Source organism: Uranotaenia lowii, chromosome 2 (assembly GCF_029784155.1).
Source record: "Uranotaenia lowii strain MFRU-FL chromosome 2, ASM2978415v1, whole genome shotgun sequence".
In the NCBI taxonomy this organism is placed as follows: domain Eukaryota; kingdom Metazoa; phylum Arthropoda; class Insecta; order Diptera; family Culicidae; genus Uranotaenia; species Uranotaenia lowii.
The window spans coordinates 106,235,598-106,260,275 of record NC_073692.1 but is presented as its reverse complement, the minus strand read 5'-3'; the positions used below and the strand labels follow the sequence as shown (position 1 = coordinate 106,260,275).

The following is a 24,678-nucleotide window of genomic DNA, read 5'->3' as shown; positions in this document are numbered from 1 at the left end:
AAAATTTTTAAAAAAATTTTCCATATGTGCAACATATAGCTTCTAACTTCAGCTTTCTCAGGGACTAAGTGAAGTTTTTCTCGAGCACTTAATAACTGATTTACAACCTTTGTTCTGAAGCATGTTTTTTCATAATTTTTTTTTTGTACTGTAAATAACTTTAAAGTTATTGATTGTAGTTGAAAATTGTCTGAGAAACATATTTGAGTCGAATTATAAGCTTTTCAAAACTTTAAATTTGGTAGAAGTCGGTTAAGAAACAAGGGAGTTTTAGCGAAAACGGTGTTTGCCGTCATTTGACCGCTCGCGGTATGAATAGGTATATACAAAGTGTCGGTATGTTTAGTGTTAATAAGGGTAGTAAATCTAAACTTGAATAATCTTCTAATCTGTATAAGTAATCGATAAATGAGAAAAACAACACATGTTCTTGAATTCAAATATAATATTTAATATCATCATTCTTTGTTTTTCTTAATAACAGACTGATACCACAGATATCGACATTAAAATAATATCATTTGGTCAACGCTTTATTTGCACTCTTTCGATAGTTAATTAACACTATTTCCAAGGAATGATTCCATTGTCGCCATAAATTCTACTAACAAAATATAGTACCAATATTCAACTCTCTATGATATAAATTGCACTCGCGTCCGGAGGATGACGTTAAGCTCCTATCCATCCCTTTCGGTCGTAAATTTGCACCACCATCGCTAGCCGGTCGAAATAGTCCTTCTCCACCAGATTGTCATTGCAGAAGACCTGGGCATCGAGATCACTTTGTTCCGGAATTGATTCCTTCCGCGCCAGGACCACCCTCAGCATGCTGACGATATGGTAGAACTCTCGGGGAGCGATGCGATTCACTTCTTCTAGAAAGCTGTTGAAGGTGGATGAAATTTATTAAATTTACTAGTTATTACAATCATTAAGCAGAAATTACCCTACAAATGTATATTTTTCCAAACACGGGCACTGCAATTCAGCCAACTGTTGTCGGAAATAATCGAAATAATTCCTCAGATAGGTATCAACATGTTCTTCGAAATCAGACTCCGTAACGCTGGTGAATATGAAAAACAAAACATCCCGAACAAGCGAATTTAACTGGATCAGCTGGAAATCCACGAACTTCAGCTCCGATGGCCGATTTTTGGAATCTAGGAAAGGATTATAGCCTTTGTTAGTGCATGTGCTCTCAAAAAAAAACTTTCAACCCACCATATTTTATCATCATGTTGTTCACCCACAAATCATTGTGCAGCATCGAGGTGTACTCGTTCAGCTCATCAGCTACAAGATTCGCCTGCCGATGACGGCAGCTCTTGACCAGCTCCATAATTCTACCGGCTTGTGGCTCTTCGATTCCAGCCTTGCCCAAATCCACCCGCAGTACCTCAATCATTTGGGCAATGGTTTCCCCACCCAGTCCGGCATCTATGTCGATTTGTACCAGGTATTTGTTAACACGATTCTCGAACACATCCGGCTTCCGGTAGCGCAGAACCACTGGCAGAGCGTGGAAGAGAGACAATTTCTGTGAACGAATTGATACCATTATATAGGATTGGCGCTTTCGGGATTGGAGGACTAAAATAATATGTTTAATGCATTATCCTTCGGTCAGGTAAATCAATCACGCTACTTTCGTTGCGGAGCTGCTTGGTGCAACTTTAAAACGAACCTTTAAGTTTATTTGCTACAAGCCAACCTGTTTCCGTTAGAATTTTAGAAATGAATTTTAAATACTAATATTTTCAAAATTATAGTGTTTGAAAACATACACACCTTCAAGACAAAATCGGCCGTGTCCCGGGGGAACCCTTTCCGGCGATTACCGGTCACGAAGCCGGCTGTCTTTAGGTTCTCGAACAGGATGACCCCATCGGCGTCCACCTTGGAGCTCTCCGGATCCAGCGATACCCGGGCATTGTAGCAGCGAGAAAACACATCTATCGTCCTGTTCTCCGGACATCCCAGTTCTCGCTGCAGACCAACCAAAACCGGAACGATTTCCGTATAGAGGGCCGCTTCCATCGCAAAGGTGATGTGAATTTGAAATATGTCCAAAAACTCCTCACTGGTGGGGCGCATTTTCGCTACCACATGGATCTGTTTGGGCTGTCGAGCAGAAGATAATATTTCCGGCCCATGAAGAACGAAAATAAACAGAACGATGAGAAACGAATTTAATTAGTTACCGGTTATTTGATACCATCAGATTTCAAATCATCAAGACTACATACGGTGGCATGGTACTCGATGAGGGTATCTTTAATTACTTCATTTCAGGAATATGTAGGTATAATGTATGTATAATACCAGCCCAGAAATCATCAAATTAGCAGGTCAACGTTGAATGGAATTTAAAACTGTGGCTCTACTCTGCATATTATGTTACTGTGATAACTTACATCCCGGATTTTGGAATAGTTTTTCTGATTAGAGTAATTTAGCCTAATGTAGGCAAACATTTGTACGAAATCAATTAATAACGATCATTAGGGTGACAACAGATGTATGGGAAAAATTCCATGGTTGAATTATAAAAACCGACCATATACATTTCGAAGATTGGCCCATAAAACTGACCTGTTCAAATTTCAGCTCAATGATTTAGGGGTGTCTCAAAGCGCTTAAAGTTTCGGTTTTTCGACTTTCAAAAATCACCAAGGGGGGCCAAAGGAAATCGGAAAATCGAAATTTTAATTCTGATGCCAAATGACTTAAACATGCATAAAACGTCGAAATCTGGTGTTATCTTGAAACAAATATTTTGTCGAAAAAAAACTTTCGGTCAAAAATCAACTTTCGTAGACTTTTTTCGGATAACCAAGTAAATCCAGGAAGTCGATTTTTGGCCAAAATTTTTTTACAGACAATACCAGATCTCGACGTTTCATGAATTTCTAAGTCATTTAGCATCAGAATTAAAATTTCGTCTTTCCGAATTTCCTTTGGGCTCTTCTTTGGTGATTTTTAATAATTTTGAAGTCAATTTAAGCAAAAAATTTTTTTAAATATCATCAGATTTCGACGTTTTATGCATGTTTAGGTTATTTAGCATCAAAATTAAAATTAAGATTTTTCCTATTTTTTCCGATTTTCTTTGGTCCATTTGGTTGAGGAGATTCAAAAAACTAAAACTTTGATTGCTTTAAAACACCCCTAGTCCGATTGAGCCCGATTGAGCTGAAATTTTTCACAAGTTAGTTCTTTGGGCCAATCTTCAAAATGTATATGGTCGGTTTTCGAAAGTCGACATGACCCAGTATTTGGCTGCCATCCTAACGATCATTTTCTTTAATTTTGAAAATAATTTGAACACAAACAAGATAGAACCACCAGTAAGCAAAAATATTCCAGTTTAGTGACTAACTAGCTCTGCTAAAATATGAATATATTAAAACGTTTAAACAACATTATAAAGATTTAAGAAAACACATATTGACATCATCTACTTAAAAAACTCTAGCTTTAAGAACCAAAAACTTTAAAACAATGCATTATGTAATGTTAAATGAGATAGATTGAAACAGTTCAAAGGGGATATAAGTGGTCACATTTGAGTTAATCATTCCAAACTTTTTTATTGTTTCGATTACAGTCGTTTTAACATTTTTATGCCATTTGCGACTTTCTATCATCGATGCTATTGGCGTACAGCCCTTGAAAAACTTATCCGCTACAACTGTGTTCGATGTTTACTCTTGGGGTCGAACTCGCAGACATCGGCTCAGAAAGCAACTGACTTGCCATTATTTACAAGCCTTAATCATGCTAAACGATTCTTCATATTTCAAGCAATATTTGTTGATTTTCATATTTTGGGGATATTATAAACATACTTTTCCATTCGGAAGAAGAATAGGTACAAATTTTCTAACAAATTTATGGAAAATTACCAAACACAACAACTCAAACGCGTGTTTTCTCGAAATACAGATTTATGCATTTATTCTTCTTTGGTACCCAGGGCCTCATTACAGTCCTATTCTTTGCTAAACAAGTTTCTCAATTTGCCAGAAAGATTAAAACTTCTTGAACGCATTGAAAATTGTTATGATGCGTTGTTCATTTTGGTTATAAAATTGTGGCACCGAAATTGCCATACCAATTTTCTTACAATGTTTAGAATCAAACCAAAATTTTAGGGTAGTTTTATACATATTTTTACTTTAAAAATCAAAAGAAAAGTTTTTTTTTGTCTTTATTAGAGAGACTTTCAGCCTTTGGCTGGTTCGTCTTTATAACAAAAAAAGAAAAGTTAACCTTTCAATGCATAGTGTTGTTTTAAAATCAAAATCCACATATTTCGAAAATGCGTGGATATTTTTGAGTGATGTATTGACAAAAAAATATTCTAGAGATTAAAAGAAATTAGCCCATGGTATTTTCAATACGATATTTTAATGCATGTGCGAGATATCGAAAAAATTTATTTATTTATTTTTTTAGCGCTGTTTTATCTTCAAATTTGCAAATTCTAACAATTTTAAAATCTCAATCAATCACAAACACCTTCTTGCACCCAGTTACCAAAGTTTTGAAGAAATAAGCAAAACCGTGTTGAAATCAACTAAAAATTTCAAAAAATATTTGTCAACATTGATGGGCCATAACTTTTACAATACTCAAAGTTACGACTTCAAACCTGTTGAGATTTGCTTTTCGAATTGAATTTTTATTATTTTACTGAATCAATAACTGCAATTCTCATTTTAAAAAAGCCATGTATTAAAGGGTTAATCGATGGAGCCTTGAGTGTAAAATTTAACGCATTTTCGCTTGATGCTCTCCATCAATGCGTTTACTGTGTCATCCTGTGACAGCTTCTCAGATTTTTTTTTTTTCATTTTCTTAACATTTCCTTCTCATCTTTGACTGTCTTCTTGCTCTTCCGAAGTTCCCGCTTCATTATTGCCCAGTACTGCTCCATCGGGTGCAGCTCCGGACAGTTTAACGAGTTCATGTCTTTTGGAAAAAATATGGACAGAATTGGCCTCATTTCACTCCAGGACACTTTTAGAATAGTGACATGATGCCAAGTCTGGCCAAAATAGCACAGCTTTGTCGTGCTGCTGCAAGAACGGCAAAAGGCGCTTCTCGAGCCACTCAGATTTGTAGATCTCACCATTTACTGAGGCCTTTGTCACGAAAGGTTCACTCCTCATTCCGTAAGAGCAGATGGCCTGCCAAACAAGATATTTGGAGGCGAACTTCGACATTTTCTTCTTCTTTAATTTGTCGTCCACATCGAACTCGCTCTTGCCGGTGAAAATCTCCAACCCCGGAATTTGCTTAAAATCGGCTTTTGTATATGTTTCGTCGTCCATCACACAGCAGTCGTATTTTGTCAGCAACTTCTCGTAGATCTTCGGTGCTCGAGTTTTAGCTGTCGATTGCTGCCGCTCATCGCGGCTTGGGAAGTTCTGTACCTTGTACCTATGTATGTAGTCCAGCTCTCTTCTTTGCGTTCTGGACGTAGCTCTGCGACATGCTGATCTTTATAGCCAAATCACGGCTTGAGACGTTGGGATTTGCTTTAATCATCCGCTTTACCTTTCCCTCCGCCTGTTTGTTCTCCGGTCCCGGTTTTCTTCCAGCTCATTTACCGTGGTCCAACGTCAACCACTCCTGGAACCTCTTCAACACTCTGGAGACGGTTAAATAATGAATGTTCAACATTTTTCCCAACTGCCGGTGCGACAGGTCAGGTGTTTGGAAAGAATTTGTTCTCTCGACTCGCGTTGGTTCACCTCCATTTTCTTTAAATCGAAAAAACACGACTTCGAGTTTGACAGCATGTAAACAATACACCGCAATGAGGAAGAGTGCAAAATTTGGTTGATTTTTACCCAATGGTAAAAAGTTATGCCCTGTTGAATGTTTCGCAATGTTCACCCTTTATAATGTTCAACAAAAATATGTATATTGTTCATATAAATTAAAATTTCAAAATTATTAGAAAAAACTTGATAAAAAAAACTTATTTTGAAAGGATATTATTATATTTTACCCTGTAACTCGGAATATGAATGTTTAAGAAACTCGCCATTCAAGACAAAGTTTCATAAAATTTTATTTTGAACATGTTTGTCCAAGACTGCAAAGAGATCAAACCAACACGATTTAGAAGTTAGATTTTTTATCTCACATGTTTGGCAACAACAAAAATTAGGATATCACCAGATTTCAATGTTGTATGCATTTTCAAATCGAATCCGATTGAGCTGAAATTTTGCACAGGTTAGTTTTTCGGACCAATCTAAAAAATGTATTTGACTAGTTTTCAAAATTCCACATGACCTATTTGGCTGCCACCCTAATGTGCATAGTACATTAAAGGTAGAGGCAAAAAAGTGACTCTTGCAGTTAATGTCAATCTTCCACACAAGGTGGAGCGTTATTTAGTGACCTCTTAGAGTTAATCAAATGAACTAAAGGTTGACACTAGACCATCTTACCTCTTTTTTTGGACCACCCTATATAAGATTTCAAGGCTTTTCAAATGGTATAGCGAAGAATGAAAGTAAATTTATAGGACAGGGACTTCAAATTTCAAGATTAATAGATTACCCGGTTAAGCAAAAAAAAAACTAAGAAATTGAAACACAGGAATATGAAAATACATTACAACTACCAGAAAAGGATTTTTTTTAACTGCCTAGATACAATCTTTTTCAAAGAAACACTAAGCCATAAACAATTAATTACTAAAAATTTATTTTACTAAATATAAAACAAGAAAACCGACATTCCAAAAGAGCTCACCGCAATATTCCATTGCTTCATATTAATGCATTTTCTACAGCAAAATATCGGGCAACTCCGGACCCATCTCCGGCGCTGTTTTGATGACTGAAACAAATAGAGACCAAATGATTCACGATGATGATGATAATGATGATGATGATGAAGTGGTGCATGATAAAATGATGGTGTTGTAGTTATATTAATTTATTTGTAAGCTCTAAAAACAGGTTGTTAGTGTCTTAATGGAATGAATAATGAAATTTTACATGAAATTTTACATTACATTGAGACATGTGTTGCTTGTTGGGTGATTCCTTGTGAAGGACCATTTTGCATAACTTTCTATAGTTTTCATAGCTTCAATTCACAATTGATATGAAATAAGAAAATTATTTAACGAAAAACATTTCCAATCCTAGATGTTATCCTCTTGCAGAGTTCTTAAATATTCTGATGTCTAAAGTAAGGTTGCCAGATTTTTTGTTTTAGCTCATATCCGGGCTGGACAAACCGGGCTACTTAAGAAAAACCGGCAAAATCTGGGCATTTGATTTCAAAAGTGACGACCATAAATCCGAGAAATATCCGGGCAAATTTTCTCAAACCCCAGACACTACGTAACAAAAATTGAAAAAAAAAAATTTTTTTGCATCAAAACTCTTCGACAGATTGTGAATTGTATTTTAAGAATTCCAAAAAAATTTTCATGGTTATTTTTATGAAACTTGCTCATAAAATTTTGTTTTGAAGGCGATCGTTGGTTGAAACATTGAAGAAAAAATTCCTGTAAATGACTCTTATTTTACTCCAAACTCAAAATTGGACCCTACCCTTTTGCAATTTTCAGTGGTACTCTCAATCTACTCAAAATGCTCAACATTTTTTTCGACTGTCCTTCTGACGTTCTGATTGACTAGTTTTACCTATCAGTCCCTTTTTATTTTCTTACTCGAATATGATCTCAATCCATTTGGTATGTTTGGTTCACAAATATATTTTAGTAATTCTCTAGATTTGCTTTATTCTCTATTTTTAGCTGCATTTCCAATATTTTTTTATATTTGCATTAGAAGCTTCCCTTTCAATCCAGTTGAAATGATTTTCCAGTTTAACATATCAAGGACTGTAAACAATCCCAATACATTTTCCATGTCTGTAAAGTTTTCATATTCTATCAATTTTATTGACGTCGATAGAGGCGAATATAAATCTTTATTATGAAATTTTTCCAAAACCTTCGCGAGCCATGTTTTTCAAATATGAAAAAAAAAATTCGCTTGCTTTTGATTTTATTTGCAATCTTCATCCAAAACAATGAGCCCTAGTTGATTTATGGTGGGCAAAAGTGTCATTCGTTATATAATTATTGATTTTCGATGCGAAGTCATGAAGATTTGTGGAAAAAGTTCTCCCAATTTTTTGGCCTGTTTTGTTGCTCAACTATAATCAAACTTTCTGTCAAAATTTGACGAAATTCCATCTAGATTTGTGAAAGTTATGTTAGATTCGAGTAATTTGAGTAATTGTAGGTGATCGATTGATTGAAGTGCGTTTATTTGGGAGAGTGCCGTGCGCCAAGCGATTAAGCACCCTTAATTTTAGGTGATAAGTATCTTTCATACTAAACTTGTAGGTTTTTGTAGTCCGTTATTCCAACGAGACTCAAAAATAAGTCTTTGACTCTTGGATTGAATGAGCTTGCCTGGGATCTTTCCCGCTATCGGCCTTAGTTTCGGTTGAGGAATCTGTGCTGGATTGAATATAATGCAACCATGTCCCGCCAGACGGGTGAGAGGGCTTACAGAATTAGATTGCACGATTATCCAATAAAGGTGATCGATGGTTGCGTAAACGAGCAATCTGTTCGAAGCAAAACTAGAGCGAACTCGACACAAAAAACTTTAATTTAAAACGGCGCAAATCAATTTTCACTCCTGCGATCTAACAAGCTTCAGCACGTTTTTCCTAAATCCCTCCTTTTTTCCTCTTTCTTTCTTTTTACTTCTACTCTTTCTTCTTCAACCGTCTACCTATCAAAAATCTGTCAATCTGTATGCTGTCATAAATGGGTTCAATGTTCCCCCTAATTTTACCCTCTCAGGGCTGTCGCAACAAAACTACTATGAGTAAAATAGTTGTGAATGTTGTATTCATTTATTCATTTTTGAAGACATAAGTAACGAAATTGAATAATTTAAATGATATTTCAATATGCGTGCACGGAATGGCCGCAAATTCGCCGTAGTAAATTATGTAGAGTGAAATAGTTCCCAACTTGCTTCAGAACACAAAATATTGTTGAGTCATACGTTGGAAAACGAGAATATTTAAATCAGTTTAAATGTCATTTGATATACACGGAAATTAACTGTTCCAAAAAAAATCAGTACTAAAAAATGTTTTTAAAAAGCCGAAGGAAAGTTTTGTTTGTATTGGCCAATTGAAATTTTTTTGGAAAAACAAATCAACATATGAAGTTAACAGTGTTGATTCTATTTTTTTATTTAACTTTTTCACTTCTAGTCCAATCCAGTTACAGTCTTCGAGTGAAATATTTGTCTCAACTTAGGCTTTAAGAAAATTAACCATAAAGTACAATCGGCTAGTGATGAAAAAAGTTATTGATGAAAAACCAGTAATTTTTGTTCCTCCCGGGCAGAATACCTTAAAATTTTATACACGTTTGAGACTCAAGCAACCCCTCCCTTTGGTCAAATCTTCCTGAAATTTGGCATGTGACCTTCTGGTAAGCTAATAACCAATTTTGACTTGGAGCGAGTGAGATTTATCATGTTTCATTCTTCCTATACTATGATAAGTGTACTGCGGTTCGTTAAATTATTAAAAACTACAAAAAATACTGTTATGGTAAAGTAGCCATAACTTCTTCAATTTTCAACCGATTTTGATAAATAACCACTTGAAATCTTTGTGTTGAATTGACATTTAAGCGCAGAGGAAAATCAGATTTTTTAAATGCTACCATCGAGTCTAAAACTTTCGCTGAAACAAAATTTTCTCTAAAAAATGCGTTTTTCATAATTTTTTCTATCATAAAGTCACTAATATCAACAATACTGTTGATCATACGCAATAACAGTGTTCAAATGATCTATAGAAAACTTATTCACCTACAATATGCAAATGAGGGATTTCAAATTACTGTTTTGCCGTCCGAGATATTTCAATCTAAGTACAAAAACTGTTTTTTATTTATCAGAAATTTCATATTTGGAGCATAACTCAAAAACGGTTCTACTGAGTTTTTTTTTGAATATCATTTTTGGATTCAGCGCCCGATTTCACATCAAAAATGACCTTCAGTTTACTAAGTTCAAAAGTGCTGTAAACTAGTGTAATTAATAAGTAAATATATTATTATTTCAAGATATGATTGGACATTTTTAATCCAGAAATGATAAAAACGGAACTATAAATAAAAAACCGTATATTCAAAATTCATGTTGAGATAAGGTTTCGGGTTTGGTATAGTTAAGAATTGTCAAAATACTATTCCAAAAATATGCAAAAAGCCCAAAATTTGATGAAAATGTGGTGAATCCGTGCACCCATAGTGAAGAACCATGTATATTACACATTTTTTTCGAATCTATAAGAGCCGGTATGCCTACCTTGTGCATGCAAAAAAGTTGATTTTAGATACATGGCGGTGAATCCATATACTACTTATAAATGAACAATGCTTTAAAACCTATAATATCAAATATAATTTATATGAAACATGTTAAAAACTTGCAAGCGATGGGTGCTAGAAAATATCTACTACGACAAAATTGAAGTCAAACCGTGCACCCTTGGTCAATACTCATAACCATTTAACATGATTTTCTAAAAAGATTGAAAATATGTATTAATTTTTTGATAATTACACTAGTTTACAGCATTTTTGAACTCAGTAAACTGAAGGTCATTTCCAATGTGAAATCGGGCGCTGAATCCGAAAATGAAATTCAAAAAAATCTCAGTAGAACCGTTTTTGAGTTATGCTCCAAATGTGAAATTTCGGAAAAATTAAAAAAGTTCTTGTACTTAGATTAAAATATCTCGGACAGCATAACAGTAATTTGAAATCTCTCTTTTGCATATTAAAGGTGAATAAGTTTTCTATCAATCGTCTTAACACTGTTTTTGCGTTTGACCAACAGTATTGCTGATATTAGTGACTTTATGAGAAAAAAAATTATAAAAAACTCATTTTTAAGAGAAAATTTTGTTTCAACGAAAGTTTTAGACACAATGGTAGCATTTAAAAAATCTGATTTTCTTTTGCGCTTGAATGTCAATTTGAAACAAAGATTTCAAGTCGTTATTTATCAAAATCGGTTGAAAATTGAAGAAGTTATGACTACTTTACCATAACTGTAATTTTTGCAGTTTTTAATAATTTAACGAACCGCAGTACACTTATCATAGTATAGGAAAAATAACACATGGTAAATCTCACTCGCTCCAAGTCAAAATAATTTATTAGCTTACCAGAAGGTCACATGCCAAGTTTCAGGAAGATCTGACCACAGGGAGGGGTTGCTTGAGTCTCAAACGTGAATAAAATTTTGAGGTATTTTGCCCGGAAGGAACGAAAAATACTGGTTCTCCATCAATAACTTTTTTCATCACTAGCTGATTGTTTTTTTTGGTTGATTTTCTTAAAGCCTAAGTTGAGACAAATTTTTCACCCGAAGACTGTAACCCGATTGGGTTTGAAACAGAAAAGTTATTGCGGTTCAAAGGCCGCAAATTTTGTCCAACACGCAATGAGTACTTTTTACGCATTGCGTTTTATACGATCTTCCTGAAACTTGGCATGTGACCTTCTGGTAAGCTAATAAATTATTTTGACTTGGAGCGAGTGAGATTTACCATGTGTTATTCTTCCTATACTATGATAAGTGTACTGCGGTTCGTTAAATTATTAAAAACTGCAAAAATTACAGTTATGGTAAAGTAGCCATAACTTCTTCAATTTTCAACCGATTTCGATAAATAACCACTTGAAATCTTTGTTTTAAATTGACATTTAAGCGCAAAAGAAAATCAGATTTTTTAAATGCTACCATTGTGTCTAAAACTTTCGTTGAAACAAAATTTTCTCTTAAAAATGAGTTTTTTATAATTTTTTTTTTCTCATAAAGTCACTAATATCAGCAATACTGTTGGTCAAACGCAAAAACAGTGTTAAGACGATTGATAGAAAACTTATTCACCTTTAATATGCAAAAGAGAGATTTCAAATTACTGTTATGCTGTCCGAGATATTTTAATTTAAGTACAAGAACTTTTTTAATTTTTCCGAAATTTCATATTTGGAGCATAACTTAAAAACGGTTCTACTGAGATTTTTTTGAATTTCATTTTCGGATTCAGCGCCCGATTTCACATTAAAAATGTTGGTCAGTTAATCAAGTTCACGATTTTTTTTTTTAAATTTTGTAAACTAGTGTTATTTGAAATATTCAATTTATCACATACACTCAATTGTCAACTATGCCAAAATGAGGTGATTCCGCGCACCCATGATGAAAAAAAATTTCCATTTTTTAACAAAAATATTATTAAAAAGTAACAAAATAATATCAAAAGGAAAAAGTTTAAAATATTATGTAAAAAAAATTCAAAGAATGAAGCGAAGTATAAAATGGTCCAAAATACCCCTTTCTCTCATAATAACAGCTTATGAAGCTGTTGAACTTTAAACGCGTTTTTCTCGAAACAGTGATGTTGGCACATTCGCCGTATTCAAAATTCGATTCCAAACTCTCAGTTCAGTCGAAAGCTTCGTGGACTAAAGACGTGTTTTCATGAGTAGTGCGCATTGTAATTTGCAAAAGGTTTAGCTGCAAGAAGTGAGTGATTTACTGAGACGAGAAAGTGAAACAAGATGGAACCCAAAAGAGAAAACACGATAAAACTACGGTTTGGACCGCAGTCCAGAAATCCATCTAATTCCGAGGTGTTTAAGTTTTTTGAAAAACAATTGTGGTCTTGTGAAGATCTCAGTGCGATGTACAGAGAAGATTTTTGTATTTTTGTGCGGTTTCAGTCTGGAAAATTAATGGAAAATGCCTTAACAAAAATTGGACCAGAAGTAGAGTTCAGATACTTGGATGACACCACTATAAATGTTAGTGTTTCGATAACAAATGGTAATCTTAAATATTTAAGAATATTTGGCTTGCCCCCGGAAGTGGATGATAAAATTATATGTAACGTCATATCGAAGTACGGCATAATTCAGCAATTAGTTCGGGAACGTTTTCCAGCTGATACAGGGTATCCAATTTTAAATGGAGTAGTAGGAGTGCATATGGAGGTGGTGGAAGAGATCCCAGCACAACTTTATATCGATAACATAAAAGCAAGAATACATTATGAGGGTCAGCAGAAAAAATGCTTTGTGTGTGGTGCATTAGACCATTTCAAGGTCGATTGTACGAAAAGGAAAACAGCTAACGAGCGCCTTGGTTCCAGTGGATCAAACAATAGAACGTTTGCAAACATTGTATCTGATGGGTTAACCAACTCTTCTTTAGTTTCACCAACAATGGTGGTACTCAGCCCGAAGCCGTCGGAAGAGAGCAGATCAACTGAAAGCGATGCCGGTGCATCATCAATCAAGAAAATCCCAAACGAAGAGTTCAACTGTGTTCAGGAAACGACTGTTAAGAACAATAGGGATCTCGCGAGAAAGGAATTGAGTACCACAGCCATGACCAATTCACCGAGAGATGTGCAGGAAGTGACAAAGAAGGAGAAAGGGAAGAAACGAGATAGGAAAATTATGGCGAACGGAACCGGCGGCGATACATCGGAGAGCGATGCTATTGGACGGAAACATCAGATAATACCAGCAAACAAAATGGATGATCTATCAGTGCAAGCTCTGGCTACTCGTACTCGTAGACGAGAAGCTAGGAGTTCTTCGTGTGCACCAAGTCAACGTCGATATTAGTTTCAAAAATTAAATACAACGCAATAATTTTGATTTATGAAGCAGAATAATGTAAATAGGTATAGAGAAGATATGTACTGTGAATTTATATTGTAAAAACAAAAATTAAAGGGAAATATATATATTTTTATTTTATTAAAAAAAAAACTCTAATCTGGGCTTGCTGTTTTTCTCTAATTTAATCAGTCTCTCAATTCGTATCTTTGAATTTTTATTCTTTTCCCTGAACTTACTTCAAATTTTCTACTTTCTGTTTATTTTTCTTTATTACGCTGTTCTCCCCATTTTCTCTTCTGCAATTTCAGGATGTGGCCTCGATTCAGTTTTCTTTATTTTGGGCTGTTCTCTCAACTGGATTTTTAGTTAACACGTTCATCGCCACGCTCATTTTGATAGTTTTACTAGCCGAGCCCAAAGAAATTCTCAGAGCGAGAAAGTTAAGAGGAAGAATTCTAGATTTGCAACGTTTGGCAAAACTGAGCCAAACTTACTTGAGTAAGAGAGCGTCACACGTTTTTTATGTGACGGGCTCCCCAGGAAACACACGAATATGGGTCCCATGACGACGAAAGTGTCAAAGCTGCTCTCTCAATTCACTTAAAAAGCTCACAAATATCTTTCAACAGTCTTTTCGATTCGCTGTATTTTTTTTTTTTTTTGTTTCTATTAAAGTCGTTTTAACATCTTTATGTCATTCGCGACCTAAATGCAGTTGGCGGACAGTCATTGAAAAATGTATCCGGTACAACTGTGATCGATGTTTACTCTTGGGCTCGAACTCACGGACATCGGCTCAGAAAGCAACTGACTTGCCAACTGAGCTATATCACAAGCCCCATTCGCTGTAATTTCCCATTTTAAAGCTCTTTTCGAAATTCATTTTTTACTGTTTTAACACATTAGGTACAGATTGCGATAAAATCTAAGCCGAGAAACACTCAAATTCGGCACTTTATTTAATATTTATAACACTTAAGTTATACTTCTAAATTAAGGTTGCTAGATTTCCCGGTTTTATCCGGGTTTGCCCTGATGTTCAATTAAAAATTTGGGAACAATCCGGCCCAGCCCGGTTTCCCGGATTGCATTGAAAATTGCCTTGTTTTCATCTCGGATTTATTTTCTTTTTTTTTTTGGCAAATTGAACACAAAAAACAAACTGTGCTGTAAAATTAATTTTTTTATGTCTCCAAAACGAAATTTATTTGAGCTCGTTTTATAAAAATAATTATGGAAGGTTTTTGAAGGTTTAATACGAATGATCAATAAATAATTATTTGATTAAAAAAAAAATTCAATTTTGACAAAATTTTCCCGGATATTGCCCGGATTTTTGGTCGTCAATTTGGAAATCAAATGCCCGGATTTTGACAGGTTTTTATATAAAATTTCTCGGATTTGTCCGGCCCGGATACGCGCTGACAAAATTCTGACAACCTTATTTTAAATAAAGATATATTTGAAAATTTCAGTTCACTTCAAATAGATTGTCAAAAATACTGTAGCAAAAATTCAATTCCAGTTTACTACAAGACGTCAAAGTAATCGGTTGTACAACTGAGTTCTCTTAGCTTTTTCCATACCAAGTAGTGATGTGATACAAGTATCTGAAGCTTTTGATTTTTTGAGGTTATAAAGGCCACGTGAAATAATGTCGGAACCTAAAATCAGGATTCACACTCTTCGATTTTCATTCGGAAAGGATGCAGCAGAACCAACTGAAGCAGAAATGTTCCAGTTCTGTGAGGACAGATGCTTCAAGCCGGAAGATTTGTATTCGGTACACAAAGAAAGAGAATCACGATCAATCCTTGTCAAATTTAATAATGAGCTGTTGCTGAATTCTTACGTGTGTAATCTGCGACCAGTGCATACTTTTTCATATGTAAATGGAACCACTACTGAAGTTGCAATGACGGAAGCTGGAGTTAACCTTAGGTACGTAAGAATTTTTAATCTTCCTCCTGAATTGGAAGATAGTGAAATATGTAACGCATTAGCACCTTTCGGAACAATAAGAAGTCAGGTACGAGAGAAATATCATAGAAGCACAGGTTACCCCGTGTTCTCTACAGTGAGAGGGGTATACATGGAGATCAGCAAGGAGATTCCCTCAAAGCTTCGATTTGGAGACTTCCAGGCCAGACTTTATCACGACGGAATGGTGAACAAGTGTTTTTTGTGCCAAAGTAACGAACATTTTAAGGTTAACTGCCCACGACGGAATGGTGAAATGAAACGTGTCTCGGTTCAAGGTCGTTTGTACAGCAGTATAGCAGCTGGAACTCAAGTTGCGGAAACGCTTTTGTCCAACCCAGAAAGTGTTCAGCCAACAGAAAGCTCTTCGATAGTACTCAATAAGACCAAAAGCTCATTGCAAACAATAACGCCCATCAGAAAAGCAAAACCAGAAGAATCAACGCAACCAGCGCAGAGTGTCGATGAGCACATAACGGAAAATTCGCAAACAAGTACTGTAGCGCAACGGATGGTTCAAGAGCTTTCATCGTCGGAGCAATGGAAACGAGTTCCAAAGCGTGGAAGAAAACTCAAAAAGAATGAAGACAATGAAAGCCAGTCATCAAATGGATCGGAAGCTGGAACACCAATCTTTGTGCCAGACAAGGTATTTTTCCTGGAATTTGAACAGAAAAGAACGAGGAGTAAATGTAAACAATTGAAAATAGAATTGAAACAGGAAAAAAGCCAGAGCATCGTAAAAAGAAGTGGATTGTGCCGCTCAAAAAGTAAATAGATAAATATTTGTAAGTGAATATTCGTTTTTATTCTCGCTGTATTCAGTAACTGGAATATAGTTGAGAAAATAATTTAAAAATGATGAGCGAGTGAAAAGAAAAAAAATTAAAAATATTTACAGAAATGAAAGGCAAGTGATGATAATAAAGTTAATGTAGTTTTAGTTTTAGTTATGTAATTTTATTTTTGATATCAATAAAAAAAAAAAAAAAAAAAAAGAAAAAAAAAAAAAAAAAAAAAAAATCCAAGAAACCGCAATAATTAAGCTATCAATAAAAAAACCTGGAAAATTAAATCACTTTCAATCACTCCTACTTCATGCTAGGAAGAGGCCAAACGAGCTGAACGTGATCCACCCTCAGCTCAAGTGCAATTGAATATTTCCGAATCACAACCGCCACCAAATGAATTGAGCCCGTATGCTGCCTGGTGAGAAGCCAAACGAAAATGAAGCCCGACAGAGTGCTCTCACCATTTGATCAGGATGCACCGAACGACCCTTCCCAGCGCAATTTCCATTATCTCAACAATAAAATTCATTATCCTCCTGATACCTACGAACATAACAACGAAATATGATTCATTGCATGCTGGAAAATCAGCCGCCACCGCAGTCCAGGTACCTGGGTTTTCAATTGCAATCAGTGCTAAATTACTTCAGTATTGTTGACCAGCAAACGTATTATCTTTGCAGATAGATATGGATAGTGACAGGGACGTTCAAAAGTTTGTGAATAAAGCTCAATTTCCGATTATATCAACAATTTTGGAATTATTTGATCGATTCACACTATCTCAGAAAACTTGATTGATTCATATTAATCTTTAAATCTTATCTACACACCGTTAGTTTCGCCTCACATTGCACCCCAACAAATAATTGTGCACCATATCTAATCTCCCAGACTGGTCGCAGCGATTTGTCGCTTGTTATCAAACAAATTTGCCTTGACTTTTTCAGCCAGTTGGTTCCTAAATTTACGAGTAGGTACATACGTACAGACATAAAGGTACCGGCACCTACCCACCGGCTGACCGCGGCCAACTTCAACTATTTGCAACAATTCGCCCAATTACTCAATAAAACACAGCAGAGCAAATATACAGTATGAATGAAGCGTGTTGCATTCGACGATGGACGAGAGAGAGAGAGAGACGAACGGACCGTTTATCAGATGAGCGATGTGACTCGTTTATCACTACGCGATATTTTGCCGTTTCCTTGCGTGTGCCGCTTGTTGCAAATATTTATGTTTACTTTTGTTTATTTGTGTACCTTTGCAGGTTTGCGGTCCGAGCAAAGATACGTATTGGTTCCGTAATTTCTTTACGATCGTTTGACTTTTGATCACGAAAAGAATTGATAAGTCATTCTCAACGTTTCAATCAAACAAAATGACAAAGTTTTGCTTCCTTAGAAAATATTTTTGAATGGCACTCTCCTATCAACGTAATTTCAACTGATAAACAAAAACGGTTGCAAAGCTTTATCAGATTATTTGTTCTCGAGTACTGTTTGCCGAAAGATATGCATTTCAAAACACTTCTGTGGAACATTTTTACTGGGACTCCAGCTGTAAGTTTTCTACGAAATCAAAAAGAAAATGTGTACTCTATGCGCACTTATTTTTTTCAATATTTATAATTGAAAACTGGAACCCAATCCATCCCTTCAGGCAGAAATAAATGCATTTTCATAAAAAAAAAATTTAAAATTAAAAAAATCAATAACGAGTGATAGAAGTGGCTCCAGAGAGTACGTAGCAAACGTAAGTTTCGTTTATTCGAAAGTAGAAATTGTTTTAAACTGGTTTTTGTCAACTGGTAGTTGTTCAATAAGCCAATGTTTGGGTCAAAACTAGTCAAAACCGATCCAGCTCGGCAGGAGGATTCGTTCCGACCTGGTAGAAATCGAGTTTTATTAAGGCATCTTCACATCTGATCGGCTCGAATACTTCGATTCAAGTAATACAAGAGGTTCACCAAGAGACTTAACTTTTCATTGTTGATAATTCGAATAAACTGGGGATCTGACGTTTCCGAAGAGTTTAGCAGTTTGTAGTATTACTCGTATTTCCATAGGCGATGTGGTGTCTCCGTCAATAGCCTCTCTCATGCTTAAGCTTTGCGCATTTCGTACCCACACACAGATGATATGGCTGCATGAATTCGAATAAACTATTAAAGGAAACTTGTAGACCTCAAAGGTCCTGAAATTCGGTCAGCGGTTTCGATTTCAAATAAACGGCAAAAATCTTAGTCTTAGAAACCGTTGGACTTTCGTGGAATAAACCAACGCCGAATGTAAATAACGCAGAGCAACTCTCATTTTGAAGTTCCAATTCTTGTATGAATTGAAATTGAACCCAAGAACTGTGGTATAAATGCTTTTGGGATATTTGCGATCCCGAAATAGGGAATTTGGGTCCATTGGTGATTTTTGACACTTTAGGCCTCCAAGACTTGAAACAGAAATCCAAATGGAAGGACCATTTAGTTGTTCGATAGCTGATTGTGGTCATTTCTTAAGATGTCCGGTAGCAAACGTTTGCCGATGGAAGATATTAGATAGGTGAACATTCTGAGTTCAATCGACTCACCCTACGTGACCTTACTAAATCGATAAAAACAGTAAGGTAAATTTTCTATTAAGATGTTAATATTACAACTGGACTTCTATTAGTTTGTTTACCAAAAAATAAAGAGAATTGCACTCAAAGCACTTTTCCAGTTGATTTCATCCTGATGCCCAGTTCACAAAAGCCTTTGTAAAATGAGTCCAAATCTTATATTTACCGAATAAATTCTCTTTTGTTTACTAACCAAACGAGTACTCAGCTAAACTGAAAATTTGACAATTTTGAAAAAAAAAAACTTAATTTCTTTTCATAAAACTATCAATTTTTTTAATATTTTTATGAGCCTATCATTGAAAAAAAAAATAGTTACGGGGCCAGCAATATGCCATCAGTATATTTTTGGGGTTTCCCGGATTTGAGTTTCCAAATAAATACGTCCGAACATCGATTACCTATGTAATGAAAAATCATTTTAAAAATTTTCAATGTGGTTATTTACTTCTTTTCCGAGATTTTTATCCCAAAGGATTCATTCATTTACCATCAAGCTTGGGGTGCAAATTTTAATTGAAAATTATGGATGACGTTGTTGACGTGTTGAAAATGAAAATGACATGTATTATGCATGAAAACTAACTAAACTCTTTTAGCAAAGAAAAAGTCCGTAATTATTCTAATTCTAATTCAAATTAAAAATCATATTAAAAAAAAGTATTCTTTTCTCGGAGTGGACTTATCTTTTATTCTCAAAATTTTGAAGGTGAGAATGAATTTTGAATTGAAATTCTGATACATAAATTTAAATAAAAAAAAATTAAGCTTAATTGTTTTTTCAAATTTGGAATTCCTTTTTAAAACAATTGAATAAATAGGTCTGAAAATTACATTCCAATTCCAATTTGAATTCCACATCTTGAAGTCGATTCAAGAGAGAAATGTTGAATTTTTTATTTGATTTCTTAATTTGATTTAAAAATCAGAGTTCTGAGTTCTAATTGATTCTGCTTTTTTAACTGAATTTATAATATCCAGAGTGGCCACTCAATTTCAATTTCTCATTTTTCCAGACTTCTTGTCGCATGGTCTGACAAAATTCCCGATTCTCAAAAACAAACAAAAATCTGTCTCAAAAGCTAATAAATTAACAAATTATTTATTCTTTTTTTTACAATTCGTTTATTTGAAACGGCTCAAACCACTTAGTTTTACGGAGCCAAGAGACTATTTTTTTTACAACAGTTGCTTAAGTTTAATCTACAGGGATTTTTCGCATTGTTGTCCATATATTCGTTTTATGGATTCAAGTATAGAGTTCGTCGTTCATTATTCAAAACTATGATAGACAAAAAAATTATTTATTCATAAATAAGAAAAAAAAACCAAAATCATAGCATGTTAAAAAACAATTTTGACTGGGATCGGCCCTTTCTCTGCACATTTTTACATCTCGCAATCAAGAATCCAAATATAAAATCAATAAGAACTTTTAGAAAAAGCTCAAGCAAACGGAGAAAATGCGCAAAGTTTGAAATAAAACAGAAATTGTACCAAAAGGGTAATTTATGAAATTTTTCGAATGTAGTGATGATATTAGAAAAAAAAAGTATTTCACCGTCTGAACCTGGGGCCAAAACAAATATCAAAATCTGTTTTTGTCAAACCAAAAAAGGCTCCTTACGTAAGTAAATTCAAATTCTTAACAAGGTTATACTTGAATCCTATGTGGAATTATTTAGTTCAAAATCCTCTTTGAAGAAGATTTTATCCGTACAACTACAATGATACCAAAATTTTCATTTCTTATTCCTTAATATTTCATCTGGATATATTTGCTAAGCAGACCCGACCGAACTAAACCTAATCACAATTTTTTAGAGTAATAGAAATGATAGTTTCGAGAAAACGCGCTTCAAAACTGTGAAGGTGCACGATTTTTCATATATTTTTCGAATTTGAGCAGTTTTAATTAAATCAAAAAGTGTTCAAAAAATTATAAAAGATCTGAATTTTGCTTAAGATGTACATTTAAACATAAAGAATCGTCAGGTATACTTAAGTCAAAATTGATGATTTTGGCTCTAGCACCTTTTCAACTATTTAGCCAAACAAATATTCGGTTGAATATTCTGTTTGGGTTTTAATAAAAATACAAAAGGGATTATTTCAATTTCCTTCTATTTTTTCCACCTTAATGCCCCTCATGTTCTTGAATCGTTTTTTCATCTAGAGGATTTAACCAGATGATCTTTTCAAGTGGGGGTCTCTCAGATTTAAAAATGGTCACCAATAACTGGAAGGACATCACATGGCTTGTTGCTTTTAGGGCCTAAATCACCTAAGAGAAAGGGTTCCTGTGAAATCTGGGACGAAACACGTCGAAATAGGTGACAAGCAATTTTAAATTGCTTATTTGATGTCGAATTAGAGGAATGTTGAATTTGACCTAGAAATCTTCAAATAGTTGTTAAAAAAAACAACGATCTTTAATCTTAAACATACCATACTGTTAACCACACAGTCGGGCAGGTTAGGACGATTTTTTTTTTAATTTAAAAAAAGGCAAATCTGAACTAAATCTAGTACAAAACCATACAAGAGGATAGTTAAATAAAATAACTTGAATTTTATGGTTTCACTGCATCACAGCAGCAGTATTAAAATCGTATCGTATAAATCGTAAATTTATTTTTATTTTGAAATTGTTCAAAAATCGTATTTGAACACAATATCTTGAAATTTTCAAATAGGAATTAAAGTTTTGATTTAGCAAATAATTTGAAAAAGCCCGGCATCTCGTCCAGATTTGACATATCTTGAATTCTTTATTGGATTCATGGAGAAGCCTAGATATTTCAAGAAAATCTGGAATAAACGTTATTCAAAGTATAAAGTGATACTTGTCAGCATTCTCCTGTACGATCTACAGCGAAAGATACAAGGACACACCTCAAGATGTTCAACTGTTTCGACATTACTTTTGGACATTTTATAAAGTATCCCAAAACATTTGAAAAATTGTATAAGTTTGTTATTGTATGAATTTAAAAAATAAATATTCGGTCTATTCGGCCGAATACTTAGCTCAGCTATATGGTTTGCCGAATATTCGGCTTAACGCTTTTTAGGCGGTATTCGGCGCCGAATATTCGGCCGACCGAATACACGGAACCGGATACACGGAACTTAAAGTGTTGATATAATACTTATAAAAAATTTTCGCCTCGGTATATCAATATGAAGGATGGTATGGTCAAGAAAAATTCGCAAAGTTGTTTCCTCTAACTTTCTCTAGCAAACATTTTCACTAAACAAAAAATTTCAAATTCCGTCTCCATTTTCGGAACACCGAATGCCTTACCTCATCCGTTTCGCTAACTATATCCACTGTCAGGGCAAGCATTGTGCTGCCATAGTTGTCCCCGGGAGCCGTCAGTGATTTCGACGAGAAACCTATCACTTTATTGCCCGGTTCCAATACCGGCTCCAGCAGTTCCTTCAAGTTTCTTACTTCCGGAAGATGCGGCGACATTTTTCCGTTTATAATTGTTTGAACTAAAACGTTTCCAAACAAAACAACTTGTTGAACGATTTTCTACTACACTGCTTTCTGTTTGCGTATGCCACCCACCGGAAGTCAACCACTTTGCACCGTCTCAAGAGAATCAACAAGCAAGTTCGCGTTCCTTTCGCACACGTCGTTTACGCCGGAAGTCACCGCCGGAATTCAGCGAAGCGAAAGTTGCTGGAAAGTCGAGCGTACCGTTCGAGAGAAAAACACCGACTGACTCCAAGGTTTATTTCCTCAGCTGGTTTCCATCTAGCGAGAATCGCGCGCGGTACTATCCAAAACTGCCCTCGGTCGACGCTATCATCATCAACAACACGAACAAGCCCCAATGTTGACAGCAGAAAAGTGTCTTCTACTAGTAGGCATCCATACTTCCATACACACATATCATCGGGGTAGTCCAGGCGGCAGGAAAATCCATGGCCCCCTACGTTGGGTGGGAATTTTACTTTCTTGGAACAATCTGAGCAGGAAGATGAGATTTGCAATGCAACACCATGCGCTACGTTGCGCGGGAGAGAATGCGACATGTCACATCGGGATGGTTCATTTCGATTTTGAAGCGATATTTTAATTTGAGGGCAAGAGAAAATTTGAAGAGATTCGCAGATATTTTTATAACACTTACTAGATGGCCTGACTGGACCTTTCAAAAATCGTTCGAAATTTGTATAAATTGTTTAAATTGGTTAATATATACTCACTGGGAGAAAAAAAATTAAAATATTTTTCCACATGCCCAATTTCTACAGTGAGCGAAATAAGAATAGCACCACTTTGTGTTTTGCTTGTTAAAATATAAATGATTGAAAATTACGAAAATTTTCTTCCAAAGTTTGTTCTGAATTGCTTAACGGATAAATCAAGCATAAGTTTACTTTTTTTGGACGTAGCAATTGGCGTTGAGGACCAAAAATGTGAAAAAAGGGGAGCGAAATAAGAATAGCATCACTTGAGTTTTTCAACAAAAACAAGATTATTTTTAAAAACTTACTGTGTAGAAGTGAATAATAATGCTTCTACGAATTATTTGAATAGATAACTGTATTTTAGGAGTTTTCCAGAATTCCAAAGGTTTTAAATGGGGGTTTTAAGAGATGCTCCTCTAGCGTTAATGAATTTGATATTGGAGCTGTAATTCATTATCGATTGACTGTTTTAGAAAGGTACATTGACATAGAATTGAAATTATCAGCACAGCATGGTTATAAACGTCTGTCTGTTAAAATAACTCCATTTTGTTCATAGTTCAGTTTCAATACAACATATCAAAAACATGTGAATTTTGTTGACACAATTTGTATGAGAAATTAAAAGAAATTGACTCATGGTACTCATATAATTGATTTTTAATTATTGAGAAAATCTTTTTTTAAAATTATTTTTTTAGGTAAGCTTATTTGAAGAGGTGCCATGTACTATTCTGATGGGAACCATTTTATTATTCTAAGCAGTGTATTCGAAAAAAATGCAACACTTTGTTTTGTGGATAATTTTTGAATGCATGGATGGAAATTGATGAAATTTTCAGTAAAACTACCTAGTGGTGTAATGTTTACATGTGCAAAATTTTGTGACGATCTGTCAAGTGGTTTTTGAGATAGGGTCCAATGAAGAAGTACATCGACTTTTATTTTTGGGCAGCACGTTCGCCATCTATACTTCACACTATGAACCTTCTTTTTTCGCAATTAAGAATTTTCTGGATAATGGTCTCTATTTCTTGGAGCTTTCCTATCAAATTGACTCAAAAGTATGTATTTTATCGAAGTTATGACAAGTTTAGCACATTGTCCTCCTTATGCAAAAAACAACATCGCTGACTTATTATCACCACAGTTTTCTCAGATTGACACAATTTCAAATCTAATCCAAATAAAGATATCATGATTTTTAGACCCAGAGAAGTACCATGGAAGGGAAACGGTTGAGATTAGAAGCATTTTTCTTGTAAATTGGGCATTTTATTGTGACGATCATTATTTACCACTTACGGATTTACAGCTTCCACGAATCGCCAGCCTTATCAAAAACTAATTATC

General features: G+C 34.8%; 1 protein-coding gene across 2 annotated transcripts; it reads right to left on the bottom strand.

The window, feature by feature from the left end:
* Positions 1–427: 427 nt before the first annotated feature.
* On the bottom strand, positions 428–22,964 carry LOC129749831 (uncharacterized). 2 transcript variants are annotated; one of them, XM_055744923.1, is made up of 6 exons: positions 22,427–22,964; positions 6,781–6,867; positions 1,795–2,127; positions 1,228–1,543; positions 950–1,166; positions 428–886 (listed from the first exon to the last, which is right to left on the bottom strand). In XM_055744923.1, exons 1-6 carry the CDS (start codon positions 22,595–22,597, stop codon positions 673–675), a joined length of 1,338 nt encoding a protein of 445 aa, XP_055600898.1. In that variant the 5' UTR covers positions 22,598–22,964; the 3' UTR covers positions 428–672. The 2 variants fall into 2 exon arrangements, with proteins under 2 accessions (XP_055600898.1, XP_055600899.1); XM_055744924.1 differs by lacking the exon at positions 6,781–6,867 and having other exon boundaries at positions 22,427–22,959.
* Positions 22,965–24,678: the final 1,714 nt, after the last annotated feature.

Coding starts and splice junctions, on each gene's coding strand:
- LOC129749831 (XM_055744923.1), bottom strand. CDS start 22,597: ATGTCGCCGCATCTTCCGGAAGTAAGAAACTTGAAGGAACTGCTGGAG. Junction 1,544..1,794: donor CGGCCGATTTTGTCTTGAAG/GTGTGTATGTTT, acceptor ATTCGTTCACAG/AAATTGTCTCTCTTCCACGC. Junction 1,167..1,227: donor CAACATGATGATAAAATATG/GTGGGTTGAAAG, acceptor ATCCTTTCCTAG/ATTCCAAAAATCGGCCATCG.